Source organism: Drosophila albomicans, chromosome 3 (assembly GCF_009650485.2).
Source record: "Drosophila albomicans strain 15112-1751.03 chromosome 3, ASM965048v2, whole genome shotgun sequence".
In the NCBI taxonomy this organism is placed as follows: Eukaryota; Metazoa; Arthropoda; class Insecta; order Diptera; family Drosophilidae; genus Drosophila; species Drosophila albomicans.
The window spans coordinates 22483813-22503868 of NC_047629.2; the positions used below are offsets into that span (position 1 = coordinate 22483813).

General features: G+C 31.4%; 1 protein-coding gene across 1 annotated transcript; it reads right to left on the bottom strand.

Annotated features, from left to right (window-relative positions):
- Positions 1–299: 299 nt before the first annotated feature.
- Positions 300–741, bottom strand: LOC127565382 (uncharacterized). The gene is made up of 3 exons (XM_052003534.1): positions 679–741; positions 451–609; positions 300–389 (listed from the first exon to the last, which is right to left on the bottom strand). Exons 1-3 carry the CDS (start codon positions 739–741, stop codon positions 300–302), a joined length of 312 nt encoding a protein of 103 aa, XP_051859494.1.
- Between the last annotated feature and the right edge of the window lie 19315 nt (positions 742–20056).

The following is a 20056-nucleotide window of genomic DNA, read 5'->3' on the forward strand; positions in this document are numbered from 1 at the left end:
TCTCTCTCTGTCTCTCTCTCTCTCTCTCTCTCTCTTATTCTCTCTTTGTGTTTTTTTTTTCTATTTTTTTGAGACAATTTTGGATCTTCCTTCTCTTTCCGGCTAGTTTTCTAGCAATCTCTTCTTCGTCGCAGCACGCTCAATTTCTGATCTTAAATTAATAATAATGAGCAGCGAAGAAAGGGGTATTGGCATAAGCAAGACCACCACCCCCAAAGCCGACGAGCTAGAGCCGGACTCTAAAGCGTGCCCCGCAAATGCCGATAGCCCTGCCGCCTTGTGCTTCTTCTCGTTGCACGTTACATAACGTCGCACATTTTAATCATAACATTGACCAGAAACGGATGATATCGATTGTTATATCCCTTCTTGAAGACTTCGAGGTGAAACTGCATTGATAATAAATAAGCTTCCAACTCACAATGTTAATCACTTAACAGCTTGACTTACCGTTGTATTCTGAAGGGGCAAAACTAAATCACAATCCATGTAAGCAACTGCATTATTCCAATTTCGTGCCTTCACAGAACAGATGACATTTTCTACATACTTGGGATTTCCAGTACATACAATATTTGTTGTTTTAAATACCATTTCGGTATTAACACACTGTTTGATATATGTACATATTTGAATTATAAGAGAAAATTCAGATTTAGTTCAAAAATTTGTTTTTACCACTTGAAGGAGGCGCCAAAAGCCCAGAATAAATATTATGTTGTAGATGTTCGGATTCATCATTCAAACTGTTTGTTAATTTATTTGTAACTAATATAAAATAGTCCAAACTAAACCACTTTTAATTGATTTCATTATGAGAATGCTAATATCAATTGTAATTTACTCACCCCACACGTGAATGCTCATCTAAATATTGTAAAAAGAATTAATATTCAATTTTATTTCACTTAATTTTGTTTTAATGGATACACAATTCAATAACAATATTTTTACATTAATAGCATCAAACAACAATAACAATTTATTTTTAGAAGAAGTAAAAGTAAGATAAGCATTATGAAATATTGTTAAGATTTATGGTACGAATAAATTAAGAATAAATATTATTATGAAATTTAACAAAAAACTTTGAATATTAACAAAACTCGATAAAGAATGACTTTAAAATTTTTTCTCTTCACTTAACATGTAATAAATATTTGATATTTGGCCTTTCTTTGTTTTCGATCGACGTTCTTCCATAGCTTCAAAGAAAAGAGCAATCGAGCCATGATCTTCAATCTGATCGCGATTGACATCAAAAACGTTAAATAGTATTTTATAAAAGCCCAAGGGAAAACTTGGTAAGTAGATATCGTCAAGGTACATGTTTCTTGCATATAGATGACCTATTAATGGACAAGAGTGATTCACATTTGTGAACCGTTGCATTGTTTTCCAAATTATTGTGCCATAAACTAAATAATTTCGTTTTGAAATTATATCACACAGATTAAATCGAACATCTATCAAAAATGGTTTATATTGATTCGCGTAATCCTTTTTGAAGAGCTTAAAATGAATCTATAAATATTAGAATTATATAGAAGTAGGAACTGCAATCTATTTAGTATTCACTTTTAATAACTTACAGATATATTTTTCAAAGGTCGAATCAGATACATATCTATTTTAGCAATGGCTTTACTCCAATTAATGGCCTTAATCAAACAAGTAACGTTTGTAGCGAGATTTGTGTAGGTACAGCACTCCGCATTTGTGAATTTATAAACTGTTTTAGTTGAGCATCTCTGTTAATGAAATTTTTGACTGCGATTACCTCATAGGAAAAGCATTTCACTTGAAAGACTATTTACCCCTTGCCAGCAGATCCATAGACTTAAAATTAAAAATATTTTTAGCGACATAGTTCCAACTGATGGTCTCATTAAATTGATTTTGCTATATATATAGCTTTGATAAAAACTTAATTGGGGGGATATTTTAGAATAGATTTATTTTTAATTGAGTTTATTATATAATTATATTATTATCTAATTGAAAATATAGCAATCCGTAATGACGTTTTTTTAAATTCAAATATAAAAGAATTAATAGATTTTGTTGTAGTTTCTTTGTCTTCAATCTTCATTCATTCATTAATACAACACCAAGTGTAGCAATCCGATTATGCATTCCGATAAATTTAAACGTATTTATTGGAAAGTGACAGTGTACGTTAAATTTCCTGAAATGCTGCACAATTATTTGTTAGAGATTCTGTATTTAATAAATAACAATAATAATTATGGTTATGGCAGAAATTTTTATGTGCGACCCTATCAATCAATATTATTATATTTTAATACTTACCGTTTGCTATTCGAGGAATCAATGCGTAAAAACAGCTGCTTTTATGGCATAGTTTAAATTGATAGTATCATCAAATTAACACCGACCAAAAAAGATTTGCTTAAGTTACAATTCCCTGTGTATGCTTCCATGCTAATAATAACAACTATACTAATATCCACGATGAAAATGACATGATAAATGACAACCTATGAAATTAACGCCACTTAAAATATGATAACATAAAGAGGTGCAATAGTATTGAACTGCTTGCAGAATACGACTTCGCAAGTAGAACGCATTCAAATCAAGCAGTTCAGTCATTTAAATATTGCTAATACTTACGGTAAGTTAAAACAAAACTATTAATATAAGTAATAAATCATAACTTTAATATTGCAGCTTCCATCCATACATATATTGAATATTTAAAATCTGGCATTTTTCCTTTTTCTTTTTCTTTCTTTTCCTCAAAATAAAGAAATAACGCGGCACGATTCTCAATCCGATCGCGAGTATGTTCACTATAGTTATATAAGCCTAATAATAAAATCGGTATATAGCTTTCGTCCAGGTACAAGTTTCTTGCAAGGACAAGAGTGGTTCATATTCGTCAATCGTTGCATTGTTTTATAAGCAATTGTTCCATAGATTCAAAAATTTATTTTTAAAATTATATCACATAGATTAAATTGAACGTCTACGAGAAAAGGCTTATATTGATTGGATTATCCTTTGGAAAACCTTAAACTGAATCTATAAAAATTATAATTATATTATAGTTTTATTGCAGGATATTATTTGTTTTGGTTATTTACGGTCGTAATATTTAAAGTTTCATGAGGATACACATCTACATTAAGAAAGGTTTTATTTCAAAGCAAGTAAAGTTTGCAGCGAAATTTGTATAGTTTATAAACTGTTTTGGTATCACAACTCTGTCAAACGAGTTATGCATTGTTTTTCCTACAAATTAAAAAATATGTATCTTCAAAACAATACTTTCCTCTTGCCAGAAGCTCCAAATAGTTACAACTAACACTACGTTTAACATGATAGTTTCGACTGATCGGATGATTAAATTGACATCGATATTTATAGCTTACATTAGTTTGAAAAAAAATCGGTTGAACAATGATTTGAAAGTAATTAGTTTTTAATGGAATTTAACGTCTAATTATTTAACAACAAAATTGAAAACCTAACCATCCGTAATTCGTATATACTATGTTTAATTCAAAGGGAATTGTTTTCACTTATTTTTCGTTTTTCACTTCAATAATTATTTGAGTTCAAATAAAAATATAAGTGTTTGTTTATTATGGTTTTGGGTTTGTTTTATCTTTCTTTGATTTTGATCTATATTCTTCCATAGCCTGAAGAAATAAACTTACGACACCAAGTGTATCAATCCGATTGTTTAAGTACTCAGTAAAATTGATACGTAATTGGTAGACACCCAATGGAAATATTGGTACGTAGCTTTCGTCCATGTATAAGTTTCTTGCAAATAAATGCCCTTCTATAGGACAGGAGTGATTTACATTCGAGAATCGTTTTAACATTTTCCAGGCAATTGTACCGTAAATTAAACTGTCTCGCTTGGAAATCACGTCGCACAGATTAAAACGAATGTTTATAAGGAATTTCTTGTATTGATTGGCATAATCCTTTTTGAACAGCTCAAAGTGGACCTATAAATAGTTGTTAGATGTGAACTAAATTATAATTTAAGTTACTTACAGATATGTTATCAATAGGACGAAGAAGATAAGCGTCCATCTCAGCTGTCGCTTTATTCCAATTTACAGCCTTTATAGAACAAGTAAGGTTTACTGCAACTTTCGAAGGCGCATCACATTGAACATTCGTAAACTTGTAAACTGTTTTAGAATCGCTGGCCTGATAAGCAAAATGGAATTGTGTTTTATCCTCAACACTTGATATTGGAGATTACTTGCCACTTGCCCGGCGAGCCAGAGATTTATAATTAACAATTGTTTGAAAGTCATGATTTGAACTGTTGGATTGACAATTCGTAAATGTGCATAACTTCAAAAGCTTTAGGTAGATTTTGCAAAACAAATCGAATAATTTAAAATAAATTAGTTTTTAATGAAAGTTTAGTATAATTTGATAACCATCTAAACATTAATATTTCTACTGGTGAATTTGCTAGAGTCTAACTTTTGTTCTTCCCTTAAAACGGTATTAATCTAACTTATTATACAAATAAGTAAGTATTAATTTAAACTAGATGTGTTTTTTGGTGCTGAAAAATACAGAAAAGTATAAAATGTGGCAATTGGCAAGCAGAGCAAAGTCAAAGCAAGCGGTATGAATAATGCAAGAAAAAATATTATTTGCATAGATAAAAAAGAGTATTTATATAAATTAGATCCCAAAGAAATATATTTCTGCTCTTAACTTTACATATATTCTATATTTGAAATATTTCCTTTCTTAGTTTTCGATCGATGCTCTTCCATGGCTTCAAAATAAAGAACAATCGCACCATGAGTATCAATATGATCGAGAATGGGTTCAGAAATATTAAATAGCACCTTATAAAAGCCGAAGGGAAAACTTGGGAGGTAGATTTCGTCGAGGTACAAGTTTCTTGCATATAGATGTCCTGTTAAAGGACGAGAGTGATTCACATTCGAGAACCTTTGCATTGTTTTATAAGCAATAGTTCCATAAATTAAAGAATTTTTCTTGGAAATTATATCACATAGATTAAATCGAACGTCGACGAGAAAGGGTTTATATTGATTGGCATAATCCCTTTTAAAGAGCTTAAAGTGAATCTACAAATATTTTTATTAAGTTATAGTTGCATTGATTAAATGTTTGCTTTGGGTTACTTACAGATATGTTGTTTAAGGGCCGAAGAAGATGAATATCTATCATAGCAGTGGCTTTACTCCAATTAATAGTCTTTATCAAACACGTTATGTTTGTGGCGATATTTGAATAGGGAAAACATTGGGCATTTGTAAATTTATAAACAGTTTTGGAATCACAGATCTGTCAAGCGAAATATTAATTTAACTTAAATAATTTAACTACAGATATATACTTTCCTCTTGCCAGAAGATCCAAAGAGTTAAAATGAACACTATTTTTAACGCCATAGTTTCGACTGATCCACTCATTAAATTAACATTGACATTTATAGCTTACAAAAGTTTGAAAACAGTTCAGTTGGACAATAATTTGAAATTGATTGGTTTTTAATGGAATTTATTGGGAAATGTTATTACACCAATGTAGAAAAGTTCGAAAAGCAATGTGTTAAATTATTATTAGTTTACTATAGATTTAGCTTTTAGTTGTGTTACCTTTTTTAGGCTTTAATTTATATTCTTCCATAGCTTGAGCATATAAAGTTATGACACCAAGTGCACCTAAGTTTTCAAAGAAATTGACACGCAATTGATAGAAACCTAGCGGAAATATGGGAATGTAGCTTTCATCCATGTATAAGTTTCGTGCAAATAAATGTCCTTCTATAGGACACGAATGATTTACATTCGAAAAGCGTTTTATTGTTTTCCAAATAATTGTGCCGTAAATTAAACTGTTTCGTTTAGAGATCACGTCACACAGATTAAAACGAACGTTTATAAGGAAAGGCTTATATTGATTTGCATAATCCTTTTTGAACAGCTCAACGTGGGCCTATAAATATTGTGATAAATGTGAATTGAGTTGTAATTTGATTAACTTACAGATATATTAACAAGAGGTTCCACAATATCTACATCCAATTCAGCTGTTGCTTTACTCCAACTAACAGCTTTGATAATGCAACTGAGATTCACAGCATTATTCGAATAGGAAACGCATTTTACATTGGTTAACTTGTAAACTGTTTTCGATTCACAGGCCTGTCAAATAATTTGCAGTTACTTTTTAATGCACAAGATTTGATAACATAGTGTACTTGCCACTTGACCGATGAGCCAGATATTTAGTATTATTAATTGCTTTAAGGCCATATTTTCAACTGTTGGGATTACAATTTTCATGTGAAGAGATTTATATAATTTTGTTTGTTTCAGGTAATAATTTGAAATAAATTAGTTTTTAATGTAACCATTAAGTAATTAGATAATCTTGTTTTCCAATACTTGCCGACTAATTAACTAATCAAATTGTACAGCTGAATTCGGATGACAGTTCATTTTTGCACTTCACTAAAAATTGTGTTAATTACTTTGAAAAAGTCATAAGCAAAGTATTTAATGTGTCTGAAAATGTTCAAAAGTGAAGTGGTTAAAGCTAATTCACAGCTTATATTTATTTTTGCATGATATTCTTCTATTTTCCATACATTTGAAATCTATTTTTATATCCTATACTCATTAGGTAGAATGCTATTAAAACTTTGTATTTTCAGGAAATGTATATAAGAGGCAGAAGTAGGCATCTTCGAGCCCATCAAGTATATATATGTATATGTTCTTGCCATGTCTGTCTGTCTGTCTGTCTGTCCGTATGAAACACTGAATCTCAGAGACTATAAGAGATAGAGCTACAATTTTTTTTCGACGGCATTTGTTATGTTTGCACGCAGATCAAGTTTGTTTCAAATTTTTGCCACGCCTACTTCCACCCCCGCAAATCAACAAAAATCAAATAGCTCAATTATAAAGCTAGAATGTTTGAAAACACAACTTATGTTATATTTTTAAAATATTTGAATATAATAATTGAAGTATTATTAAATAACTAAGGTTTTTGCATATGAACTTTTTTTCAAATATTATTTAAAAAATAATGCGAATAAATCGCGAACGAATCGCGCGCGAATAAATCGCGGTTCGCATGCGATTCGCCTGCCATTCGCCTGCAATTCGCTTGCGATTCGCTTGCGATTTTTGAAAAAAAGTTCAAACCTTAGTTATTTAATAATACTTCAATTATTATATTCAAATATTTTAAAAATATAACATAAGTTGTATTTTCGAACATTTTCTCGCGCCGCGATTCATTCTGCGATTCGCGATTTATGAATCGCAGGCGAATCGCAGGCGAATCGCAAGCGAATCGCAGGCGAATAAATCGCGGCGCGAGAAAATGTTTGAAAATGAATGTATATACAATACCAATAATAGTAATTGTGATTCCTGAAATTTTTATTGCGATCAGATAAAAATTGTGGAAATTATTAAATAAATACTTTTGTATGGGCAAAAATGCCTAGTTACTAGGGGTCTCAGTTGCTTTGGCTGACAATCTGGTATATTGTGCCGTCGATGGTATATTTTGAACGTAGTACTATATCAATATACCAAGTATACAATTTGATATATTTCTAGTGTTTTTGCATTTTTGGTATATTTTAAAAAATACCGAAATCTTTTGCTTTTATTCAAAATGGGTAGCGGGTATCTCACAGTCGAGCACACTCGACTGTAACTTTCTTATTTTGGTTTTGTTTTCATTTCTGTTGTCTTTTTTTATGTGTTCAATCAATATCCTTCCACAACTTAAGCATGCGACACCATATGTTTCAATCCAATTGCTTATGTATTCCAAAAGATTTAAACAATGTACGTTAAATTTGCTGAAGCGCTGTATGCTTATTTGGTAGAGCTACTGTACTTAGCAGATAATAATACTTTTGGTTATTTGAGCAATTTTTATGTGAGGCCATTAGTCATTTTTTACAATCAACTATTTGTTTATATTAAAATAAATTTGTATATCATTATATTTCAATATTGCTTACTATAAATACTTATGTACCACTTCCTATTCGACTATGGAAATATGCAGAATGCATACTGGTTGTATACTACATTTTAAAAACAGATGGTATCACAAAATTGACATTGACTAATATATATTTTTGCGTAATGCTAATAAAAACAATTATGATGATTACAATTATAATAATTTAACGCCACTAAAAATATGATAACATAAGGCGGTGCAAAAGCAGTGAACTGCTTGTATAATACAACAAGCATAGCGAATTCAAATCAACCAGTTCCGGTGTACAATAGAGGTGGAGAACTATTGATAGTCTGCGCCATCTAGTGATTGATAGTTTCCATAAACTATCGACCATCGACGATAGCAAGGAAAATCTATCGTCGATTGTGCAGTAAAAGAAAATAATTTAATTCGTTTTGAAATAATACATATGTATTAAAAATATGAGAGTATGAAATTGGTTTTCCAATCTTTATCTGAAAATAATAAATAATTATTATTCGAAAAATATGATTTTTTATTTTTTAAGTTAACCTTAACTGCTATTTATATTTTTATTTCAACCAATAATTTTGCACGCCTATCTTAAACGATTTGTCCTGCTTTGCTGAAGACCCTTTCCGATTCTACGGAGGTTGCGGGTATATAAAGATGATTGAAATAATATCGACCACTATCGACGATAGCGATTGTCCACTATCAAGAGTGCGCGCCGCTATCGAGAGCGTGTCGATAGTGGCCAATCATCGATAGTCCCGATAGTGCCATCGATAGTTCTCCACCTCTAGTGTACAACTATTGCTAATACTTACGGAAAGTTCATGAAAAAACTATTACTGTAAGTAAAAACAGTTCAAATAATTCATAACTTTAATATTGCAGCTTTCACCCTCATAAATATCGAATATTAATAATCTAATATTTTTCCTTTTTTTGGTTTCAATTGCGTTCTTCCATGGCTTCGAAATGAAGAATAATCACACCACGATTCTCAATCTGATCGCGAGTATGTTCTGAATAATTAAATACCATCTTAAAAATGCCTATGGGTAAAATAGGTACGTAGCTTTCGTCAAAGTACATGTTTCTCGCATATAGATGTCCTGTTAAAGGACATGAGTGATTCACATTCGAGAACCGTTGCATTGTTTTCCAAACTATTGTGCCATAAACTAAATAATTTCGTTTTGAAATTATATCACACAGATTAAATCGAACGTCAACCAGAAATGGTTTATATTGATTCGCGTAATCCTTTTTGAAGAGCTTAAACTGAATCTATAAAAAGAATAATTATATTAAAGTTAACGTGTCTTGCTGGTATCTTATTTTTTTTTTGGCTAACTTACGGATAAATTATTTAAAGGTTCATGAGGATATACATCTATATTAGCAGTGGCTTTACTCCAATTAATAGCCTTTATAGAGCAAGTGAAGTTTGCAGAGAAATTTGCATAGTCACAGCATTCTGCATTTGTGAATTTGTAAACTGTTTTGGTATCACACCTCTGTCAAACGAATGTTGCGTTGTTTTTAATACAGATTTAAATATAATATTTTTAATTTAAAAAAATACTTTCCCCTTGCCAGTAGATCCAAAGAGCTACAATTAACACTATTTTTAGTGTCATAGTTTCGACTGATCGGATCAATAAATTGACATCGACATTTATAGCTTACAATAGTTTGAAAACAATTCCGGTTGGTCAATAATTTGAAATTGATTTGTTTTTAATGGCATTTATCATTTAGTTATTATAAGACAAAATAGAAAACTTTAGCATCCGTAATTATATTATGTTTTCAGTTTTAGTAGAAATGTTTTCAAATATTTTGCGTTTTCATTATTTCCGTTTATATGTATTGGTTTAAGATTTCAGTTTTATTTCCTTTCTTTTATTTTGATCTGTATTCTTCCATAGCTTGAACAAATAAACTTACGACACCAAGTGTATCAATCCGATTGCTTAAGTACTCAGTAAAATTGATACGTAATTGGTAGACACCCAATGGAAATATTGGTACGTAGCTTTCGTCCATGTATAAGTTTCTTGCAAATAAATGACCGTCTAAGGGACATGAATGATTTACATTCGAGAATCGTTTTAACAATTTTAGGCAATTGTACCGTAAATTAAACTGTCTCGCTTGGAAATCGTCGCACAGATTAAAACGAATGTTTATAAGGAATTTCTTGTATTGATGGCATAATCCTTTTTGAACAGCTCAAAGTGGACCTATAAAGAGTTGTTAGATGTGAACGAAATTATAATTTAAGTAACTCAGCTGTCGCTTTATTCCACTTTACAGCCTTTATAGAACAAGTAAGGTTTACAGCAACTTTCGAAGGCGCATCGCATTGAACATTCGCAAACTTGTAAACTGTTTTAGAATCGCTGGCCAGATAAGCAAATTGGAATTGTGTTTATCCTTAACACCTGATATTGCAGATTACTTGTCACTTGCCCGGCGAGCCAGAGATTTATAATTAACAATTGTTTGAAAGTCATGATTTTAACTGTTGGATTGACAATTTGTAAATGTGCATAACTTCAAAAGTTTTGGGTAGATTTTGCAAAACAAAACGAATTTAAAATAAATTAGTTTTTAATGAAAGTTTTGTATAATTTGATAACCATCTAAACATTAATATTTCTACTGGTTTATTTGCTAGAGTCTAACTTTTGCACTTCCCTTAAAACGATATTAATCTAACTTATTATACAAATAAGTAAGTATTAAATTAAACTAGATGTGTTTTGGTGCTGAAAAATACAGAAAAGTATAAAATGTGGCAATTGGCAAGCAGAATGCAATATGAATTTAGCAAGAAAAAATATTATTTGCATAGATAAAAAAGTGTTAATATAAATTAGATCCAAAAGAAATATATTTCTGCTCTTAACTTAGCATATATTCTATATTTGAAATATTTCCTTTCTTAGTTTTCGATCGATGTTCTTCCATGGCTTCAAAATAAAGAACAATCGCACCATGAGTATCAAAATGATCGACAATGGGTTCAGAAATATTAAATAGCATCTTATAAAAGCCGAAGGGAAAACTTGGGAGGTAGATTTCGTCGAGGTACAAGTTTCTTGCATATAGATGTCCTGTTAAAGGACAAGAGTGATTCACATTCGAGAACCTTTGCATTGTTTTATAAGCAATAGTTCCATAAATTAAAGAATTTTTCTTGGAAATTATAGCACATAGATTAAATCGAACGTCGATGAGAAATGGTTTATATTGATTGGCATAATCCCTTTTGAAGAGCTTAAAATGAATCTACAAATATTTTTATTAAGTTATAGTTGCATTGATTAAATGTTTGCTTTGGGTTACTTACAGATATGTTGTTTAAGGGCCGAAGAAGATGAATATCTATCCTAGCAGTGGCTTTACTCCAATTAATGGCTTTTATCAAACACGTTATGTTTGTGGCGATATTTGAATAGGGTAAACATTGGACATTTGTAAATTTATAAACTGTTTTGGAATCACAGATCTGTCAAGCGAAATATTCTTTTAACTTAATTTATTTAACTACAGATAAATACTTTCCTCTTGCCAGAAGACCCAAAGAGTTAAAATGAACACTATTTTTAACGCCATAGTTTCGACTGATCCACTCATTAAATTAGCATTGACATTTATAGCTTACAAAAGTTTGAAAACAGTTCAGTTGGACAATAATTTGAAATTGATTAGTTTTTAATGGAATTTATTGCGAAATTAAATTACACTAATATAGAAAAGTTTAAAATGCGATATGTTAAATTATTATTAGTTTACTATAGATTTAGCTTTTAGTTGTGTTACCTTTTTTAGGCTTTAATTTATATTCTTCCATAGCTTGAGCATATAAAGTTATGACACCAAGTGCACCTAAGTTTTCAAAGAAATTGACACGCAATTGATAGAAACCTAGCGGAAATATGGGAATGTAGCTTTCATCCATGTATAAGTTTCGTGCAAATAAATGTCCTTCTATAGGACACGAATGATTTACATTCGAAAAGCGTTTTATTGTTTTCCAAATAAATGTGCCGTAAATTAAACTGTTTCGTTTAGAGATCACGTCACACAGATTAAAACGAACGTTTATAAGGAAAGGCTTATATTGATTTGCATAATCCTTTTTGAACAGCTCAACGTGGGCCTATAAATATTGTGATAAATGTGAATTGAGTTGTAATTTGATTAACTTACAGATATATTAACAAGAGGTTCCACAATATCTACATCCAATTCAGCTGTTGCTTTACTCCAACTAACAGCTTTGATAATGCAACTGAGATTCACAGCATTATTCGAATAGGAAACGCATTTTACATTGGTTAACTTGTAAACTGTTTTCGATTCACAGGCCTGTCAAATAATTTGCAGTTACTTTTTAATGCACAAGATTTGATAACATAGTGTACTTGCCACTTGACCGATGAGCCAGATATTTAGTATTATTAATTGCTTTAAGGCCATATTTTCAACTGTTGGGATTACAATTTTCATGTGAAGAGATTTATATAATTTTGTTTGTTTCAGGTAATAATTTGAAATAAATTAGTTGTTAATGTAACCATTAAGTAATTAGATAATCTTGTTTTCCAATACTTGCCGACTAATTAACTAATCAAATTGTACAGCTGAATTCGGATGACAGTTCATTTTTGCACTTCCCTAAAAATTGTGTTAATTACTTTGAAAAAGTCATAAGCAAAGTATTTAATGTGTCTGAAAATGTTCAAAAGTGAAGTGGTTAAAGCTAATTCACAGCTTATATTTATTTTTGCATGATATTCTTCTATTTTTCATACATTTGAAATTTATTTTTATATCCGATACTCATTGGGTAGAATGGTATTAAAACTTTGTGTTTTCAGGAAATGTATGTAAGAGCCAGAAGGATATATCAAATATTAAAACTCGGTATACTTTATTGATTTAGTATATTTTATGAATAGTACCGCACTATTTTGCTCCTATTTGAACTGGATATTACTACATTGATATTCCAAATGTAGCCTTCGGTATTAGAGGTGGGCGCGGGCCTGTATTTTAAGGCCCGGGCCCGCACGAAAACAAACTCCTTTTTTGAGAGGCCCGGCCCGGCCGAACACGAAACTTTTTCACTAAGGCCCGGCCCGGCCCGGCACGAAACTTATTTACACATATAAGGAAATTCAAAAGACATGTAATTTATATATACATATATATATTTATTAAGGTATTTATATTGAATATGGGCAATTCTCTAGAAAGTGCAACCGGCGCCAAAAAATTCAAACTCTATAAAAGCATGTTTTCTTCACATTTGTTTATAGGGAAAATATTACATTTAACTAATATAAACGATTTTTCCATTTACTCATAACACATTTTGAAAAATTTCAATGCAAAGTCGAAGATGAGCAAAAGTTCTGTTTTGAACATTTCTACAGCAAGTTTTGTTTTGATTCCTTTCCTTAAAAGGAGTCAGTATGCATTGATACCCTTAGTTTAATATCTTGTTTAATATCCAAGGAATATACAAAATATATAAAAGAAATGATGCAATAGCTAATAACGGTAAATTTCTTTTCAGCTAATCAGCTTCTATTTTTGTCGCGTGCGACAGTGAAAAACAGCATTTGTTATGAGTGCATCTAAAGTTTTTGTCCATTGAGCATGCAAAATTGTGTCCAAACACATATTTTGTTACCAAATATAATAAAATAAAATTTGGATGAATATAAGCACAACTTAATTTTTAAGAATTTTTGAAAGTTTGTCGCGTGCGACATGGCAAAAAAAAATTTTTATTTTTTTTTCGTTAAATTATTTTTTTTGTAATGTAGATGATGCATACTCTTTTTATGTGCAAAAAACAATATAAATTTCATGTCATAAGCGCCAATTGAGACTTTGTCATTATAAACAATGATAGAATGAATGTGCACAGTATACCGGGTATAAACCAAATGAATTTGTTTGGCTGAAATGGCCAACAAACGAAATCTACTAGAACAGTATATTCAAAAAAAAAAAATGTTTTGACATTAATGATGTAATTTAAGATAGGTAATTATGTTTCTAATGTGCATGATATGAATATATTACGTTTTGTTTACCTTTATTAAAGTTATTTTTTAAAGTGTGAAATTTCAGTTGAAAATAAAAATATATATTGAATATATTAAAAAACTATGAAAATGCTTCATATGCTCTTCAAATGTACTTAAAAAGTAAAAAAAAAACAGCATAAAAAGTATGATGGAAAAAATGTCGCGTGCGACATGTCGCGTGCGACAGTGATTAAAATTTAATTTAAAAAAAACAACTTAATATTTTTAAGTCAAACCAAATACACTATTTAGATAAATATATGCATAATACATTAAAATTAATTGCATTAAAATCTTTCATCACGTTTCGCTGAAATTAGTGCTTGAACTGGTTTTTGACAAAGTAACTTCTGTTTTTGTCGCGTGCGAATGCGCAACATTTTTGCAATTTTCTTGAAAACGAACAATTGCCCAAAATCCATCTTAGCACCAATTATAGTGCTAACCGAGAGCTATAAGTTTCAATTTTTACAAAATTAAAATAATGTCTTGGCACATGTTTTTTTTCAGTTTGAATGCGTACAAATGTCGCATTCGACATCAGAGAATTGCCCATATTGTTATGTATTTAATGAAAAACAAATTAATTCATATTTTTATTTAAAAATAAAATTTTTTCTACATTTTTGCTTTTTAGCCTAGTGCGTTTTTCATTTAAACCATGGCCCACAGATTTGGTAATTTCACAATAGGCCGCCAATTTTGAATTAGTGGTGTGCAAACAAGTAAAATATTGTATAACCAAATCAATAGTAGCATCGATAAGCAATTAAAATGCGATAAATGGCGGTTCTAATTCGATCAAATCAAAATTGTTTTCAGGCCTACTTCGGGCTTTTACGGGCCTATTTCGGGTTTTTACGGGCCGGGCCTTTTTTCTAAGTCCCGGGCCCGCACGAAGCCCGTACGAATCTTAATTATAAGGCCTGTGCCCGCCCGAACCCGCTCCGGGCCTGTGTAAGCCCGCGGGCCACGAAAAAAAGCCCGGCCCGTGCCCACCTCTATTCGGTATATTTTTGTATATTTATTTAGTATATGGGCAATTCTCTGATGTCGAATGCGACATTTGTACGCATTCAAACTGAAAAAAAACATGTGCCAAGACATTATTTTAATTTTGTAAAAATTGAAACTTATAGCTCTCGGTTAGCACTATAATTGGTGCTAAGATGGATTTTGGGCAATTGTTCGTTTTCAAGAAAATTGCAAAAATGTTGCGCATTCGCACGCGACAAAAACAGAAGTTACTTTGTCAAAAACCAGTTCTAGCACTAATTTCAGCGAAACGTGATGAAAGATTTTAATGCAATTAATTTTAATGCATTATGCATATATTTATCTAAATAGTGTATTTGGTTTGACTTAAAAATATTAAGTTGTTTTTTTTTTAATATATATATATATATATATATATATATATATATATATATATATATATACTGTGCACATTCATTCTATCATTGTTTATAATGACAAAGTCTCAATTGGCGCGTATGACATGAAATTTATATTGTTTTTTGCACATAAAAAGAGTATTCATCATCTACATTAAAAAAAAAAAATAATTTAACGAAAAAAAAAAAAAAAAATTTTTTTTTTGCCATGTCGCACGCGACAAACTTTCAAAAATTCTTAAAAATTAAGTTGTGCTTATATTCATCCAAATTTTATTTTATTATATTTGGTAACAAAATATGTGTTTGGACACAATTTTGCATGCTCAATGGACAAAAACTTTAGATGCACTCATAACAAATGCTGTTTTTCACTGTCGCACGCGACAAAAATAGAAGCTGATTAGCTGAAAAGAAATTTACCGTTATTAGCTATTGCATCATTTCTTTTATATATTTTGTATATTCCTTGGATATTAAACAAGATATTAAACTAAGGGTATCAATGCATACTGACTCCCTTTAAGGAAAGGCATCAAAACAAAACTTGCAGTAGAAATGTTCAAAACAGAACTTTTGCTCATCTTCGACTTTGCATTGAAATTTTTCAAAATGTGTTATGAGTAAATGGAAAAATCGTTTATATTAGTTAAATGTAATATATTCCCTATAAACAAATGTTTGTTAGAGTTTGAATTTTTTGGCGCCGGTTGCACTTTCTAGAGAATTGCCCATATTTAAAAAATAATTCCGCGGTATTTTGCTCGTATTCAAATTGGGTAGCGGGTATCTCAAAGTAGGTTTTAAAGACCAGGAAGATAAATAATATATTCAACACAGATCGATGTATTTAAATCAATATACATAGTCTGTTGATTTTTGGAATGAATATTTATTGGAAACATATCGCTAATTTAATAAATAGAAATAGAAATAATTTCAAGTTCGTTGTGCTGAAAATTCAATCGTTTTTCTTTGTCAAAATTTATTTGGGAAATTTGCACATGTGACAGTTGACTAGCTGGCTAACTGACAAACTGACAGATGGCCGAGACAAGAGGTTCTCCACTTGATTCAATTAGCGCTAATTTAAAATGCCAACATGCCGAACTCTAGCTGAGAGTAAAAATAAAAGAGAGCAACTCAAAAACGAAACAAAAAAGAAAAGTGATGAAGAGGAAGTGCAACCCCAATTTACCACATGACCCCCATCAAAGTTGTTGTCACTAGGAGCTAAGTGTTGACATTTGGCATCATTTTGGGGGATTTTTCGGTCGCTTGTTTTTAGTCTGTCAGTGTTGCGAGGCGTTAACTGTTCTATACGACCAAACAACAAACAACTTGCCCCATGTCTGTTCACTATAATATTTTTGTGCGAAGGCGAACAATCAAATCAAAGTGTAAATTTGAAAGGTTCTGCGACCTAATTGTGCACTCAGCCATGACAATCAAGCAATGTGAGATATTGAAATATGTGTATTTTTACGTTTATTAGATAATAGGGTATAAATAGATGAATGTTTGTCGGCAGTTGAAGTTAAACTCTCGTTTTGCTACTTCGCGATACAAATGAGCTTATAATGCGTATACGCCATGTAGGCACAGCAGGTCGACGCCACATTTGCAGCTTTTATGGCGCACATAATCATCAGCATCATCATCATAATCATTACACACTCGCACACACAAACACACACGCATGTATCTAAATGCACATTGACAAATGTTGAAGTTGCTTGCCAAACATGAAAACACATTTGTCTGCCCGCAGGCGGGCTTCAGAGCACGCACGCATCTCTCTCTTTGAGAGTGTGTGTGTTAACTTATCGCTTAGTCTGCAAAGTGCATGTGTGTAGGGACACACTTTAAAAGGAGGTTCCGTAATAGCGGAGCCATTTGTACGCACTTGCTAACCGACTGCGTCTTAATGCTGCCTGCAATTAAATTAAATAACACCATAATTAATTACCTGATACTAAGAGAGAGAGCGAGACGGAGAGTGGAGTGAGTGGGCAAGCTAAAAGAATCATTTCGTTGCCCACAAGTTTGTTTGGCTTGATTTGTTAGCAGCATTTCATGTGGCACGCAGAACAGCCTCTAAGGTGTTAATGCTCGCCGTGCCAACGCCATTCATTATTAAAGTAGACTGCGTTCGAAATCACAACGCTGGCCACGCATGTTTTCGTTCTCACAATGAAACTTTGACCCCAACATTCGCTTGAATTTCTTTTCTTGTTGCTTAATTTTTGTTTTGCCAACGGCTTTCGATTTCGCTGGGTACGCTTCAATTATCTCAAAAGCAGAAAAAATATGGCAATTCTTCAAATCGAAAATTTTTAATTTAATTTTATTTTTTTTTGCTTTGGCTAGCTATACAATTTTTTACAAATTTTATTATTTGAAATTTTAAAAATATAATTATAATCTTTGCTTACAGCTTGTAGATGACTTAAAAAAATAAGCAAAGAGGAATAATAAATAAAGAAGCAAATAAAAACTAAACAAAAATAATAATTAATAATAATTAAATAAAGAATAAAAGAAAATTAAGTACATTTTACTTTAACTTGTGCTATATAATTGAAACTCGTATTTCAAAAGAGAGTATTGCTTTCTTCTATGGCCGATCTGTATATCTTTAAAGGTGTGAGTAGTCAACACACATAAATAACTAATTTGCTAATACACGGAAAAAAAAGATATACAAGACATCGTTGCAAACCAAGAAGTTTTCTTCTTCAGATAAAAAAAAGTGAAATGTAATTATAATTTTGTCAAATCTCATAAGAGGATCTTAGATAAAAGTTATTAATTGCATACAAAATGTAGAATACGATTAAATTAAATTGATTTTCCAACTCTTTATTTAATAATTTTGTCAAATTTCATGAGACTACTTTTAAAATTTTAAATGTTTTAGAATTTCATCAAATTATTAACTGCACAAATATAAACTATTAATCAATTTATGATAATGATAATTTGAGAAAGATGAATTCTTTATTCTTGAAACATATTTATTTTTTGCTGTGGAAAGCTGTCTAGTGTTTTCTGATACCATTATTCATAGCTCATAAACAGATTTAATCCCCACTAATTATAGCTGCCATCGAACTAAGGTGCAACGGCGTCTGGACAGTCTATTAATAAAGCATACACTATCTGCATGTCTTTGTGCCTGTTATAGGGTATTTCATGCTCAAATGCCCTTGACTCAAAGACCCAGTCAAAGTCTACTGAATGCTGCTGAATGGCTCATTGATAAAACTAAGCGTAAACGGCAAGTGCTTCAAGTATCACATATGAGTATGAGTATGTATGTAGGCCGCCATAAAGTGTATCATAAATTAAGGCAATATGATAACGAGGGCGCTGCACAAAAGCGCACAAATCAATGGGCCATAACAGAGTAATGCAACTTATAGCAATTTGGCAATAAATGTTAATATCGCTGCATTGATTGCCAATACGCCAACGAGCACAAGACTGAGTGTGTGTGTGAGTACGGATGTGAGTTTGAATACGAGTACTTATACATTTCGCCCATCAACTGGCCAAATGTGCTGGCCGTCAAACAGTTGTTGCAAGCTTATCGTTGGCCCTCAACTTCCTCTTTTTACCCCCCCCTCCACTCTCGTAATATCAAAAATTGCATGCATAAATGCGCTTTATGTTAACGAGTGGGTAACGAGCAGGAGTTACTGCTGATGATGTTGCCCCGTCCGACGACTACTGTTGCTGCCACTGCATCAGCTTTTCTCTTTGTTCCTTTCTTGGTTCTCATATCTGAAGTATTTTCATCGCGCCTGTTTTATCTCATGGCCCTTGATGAAATATGCCCACGTCCATCGCACTTTCCGGCCACCAAAAAGAGCTGCTGCTGCTGGTGCTGCAGCATAAAACCCCTGAAGCGTGCAACATAAAAAAGAGGCAGCTACAAAAAATATCAACTTAAATTAATATTCTTCTACTGGTGCTCATCGCTTTACCAACTCTTTGGCTCAGGTGAGAGCCGAGGCATACTATAAAAAAAGATGCTCTGGTAACTCAGCTAACAGATTAACATTGTCCAGCTAAAAGACGCGATGAATTTCTATAGCAAACTAATTTTTGTTTTCCAATTTCGAAGAAGGAATTCGATTTCAAAGAAATAGTCTTTGAATCAAAAGTATTTGTAAAAGTGTTTTATTCAGTATTAAGTCATGTCAAAAGTATTTTTCAACTGGTCTTTTATTTAGTATATTTCTCATATAATAAAGGCTTTATGAATATGATTTTTTTATTTTAAAACATGAAATTTTGATATCAATCATTGATTTTTATGACATATTCAGTATATTAGTATTTATTCAATATATACTAAGTAAATCGTCTATATAAAAGATCTTCTCAAGGAGTGGCAACCAAATATTTAATTCAAATATTTAAACTTTTTTGTTTTCTTTATGTTTTAAGTTATTTTTACGTTTCTATTTAAAATAGAGAAGTTTAACATATAATACATATCTTTTCTTAATTGAGTGTTGGCTTTTTGGACTG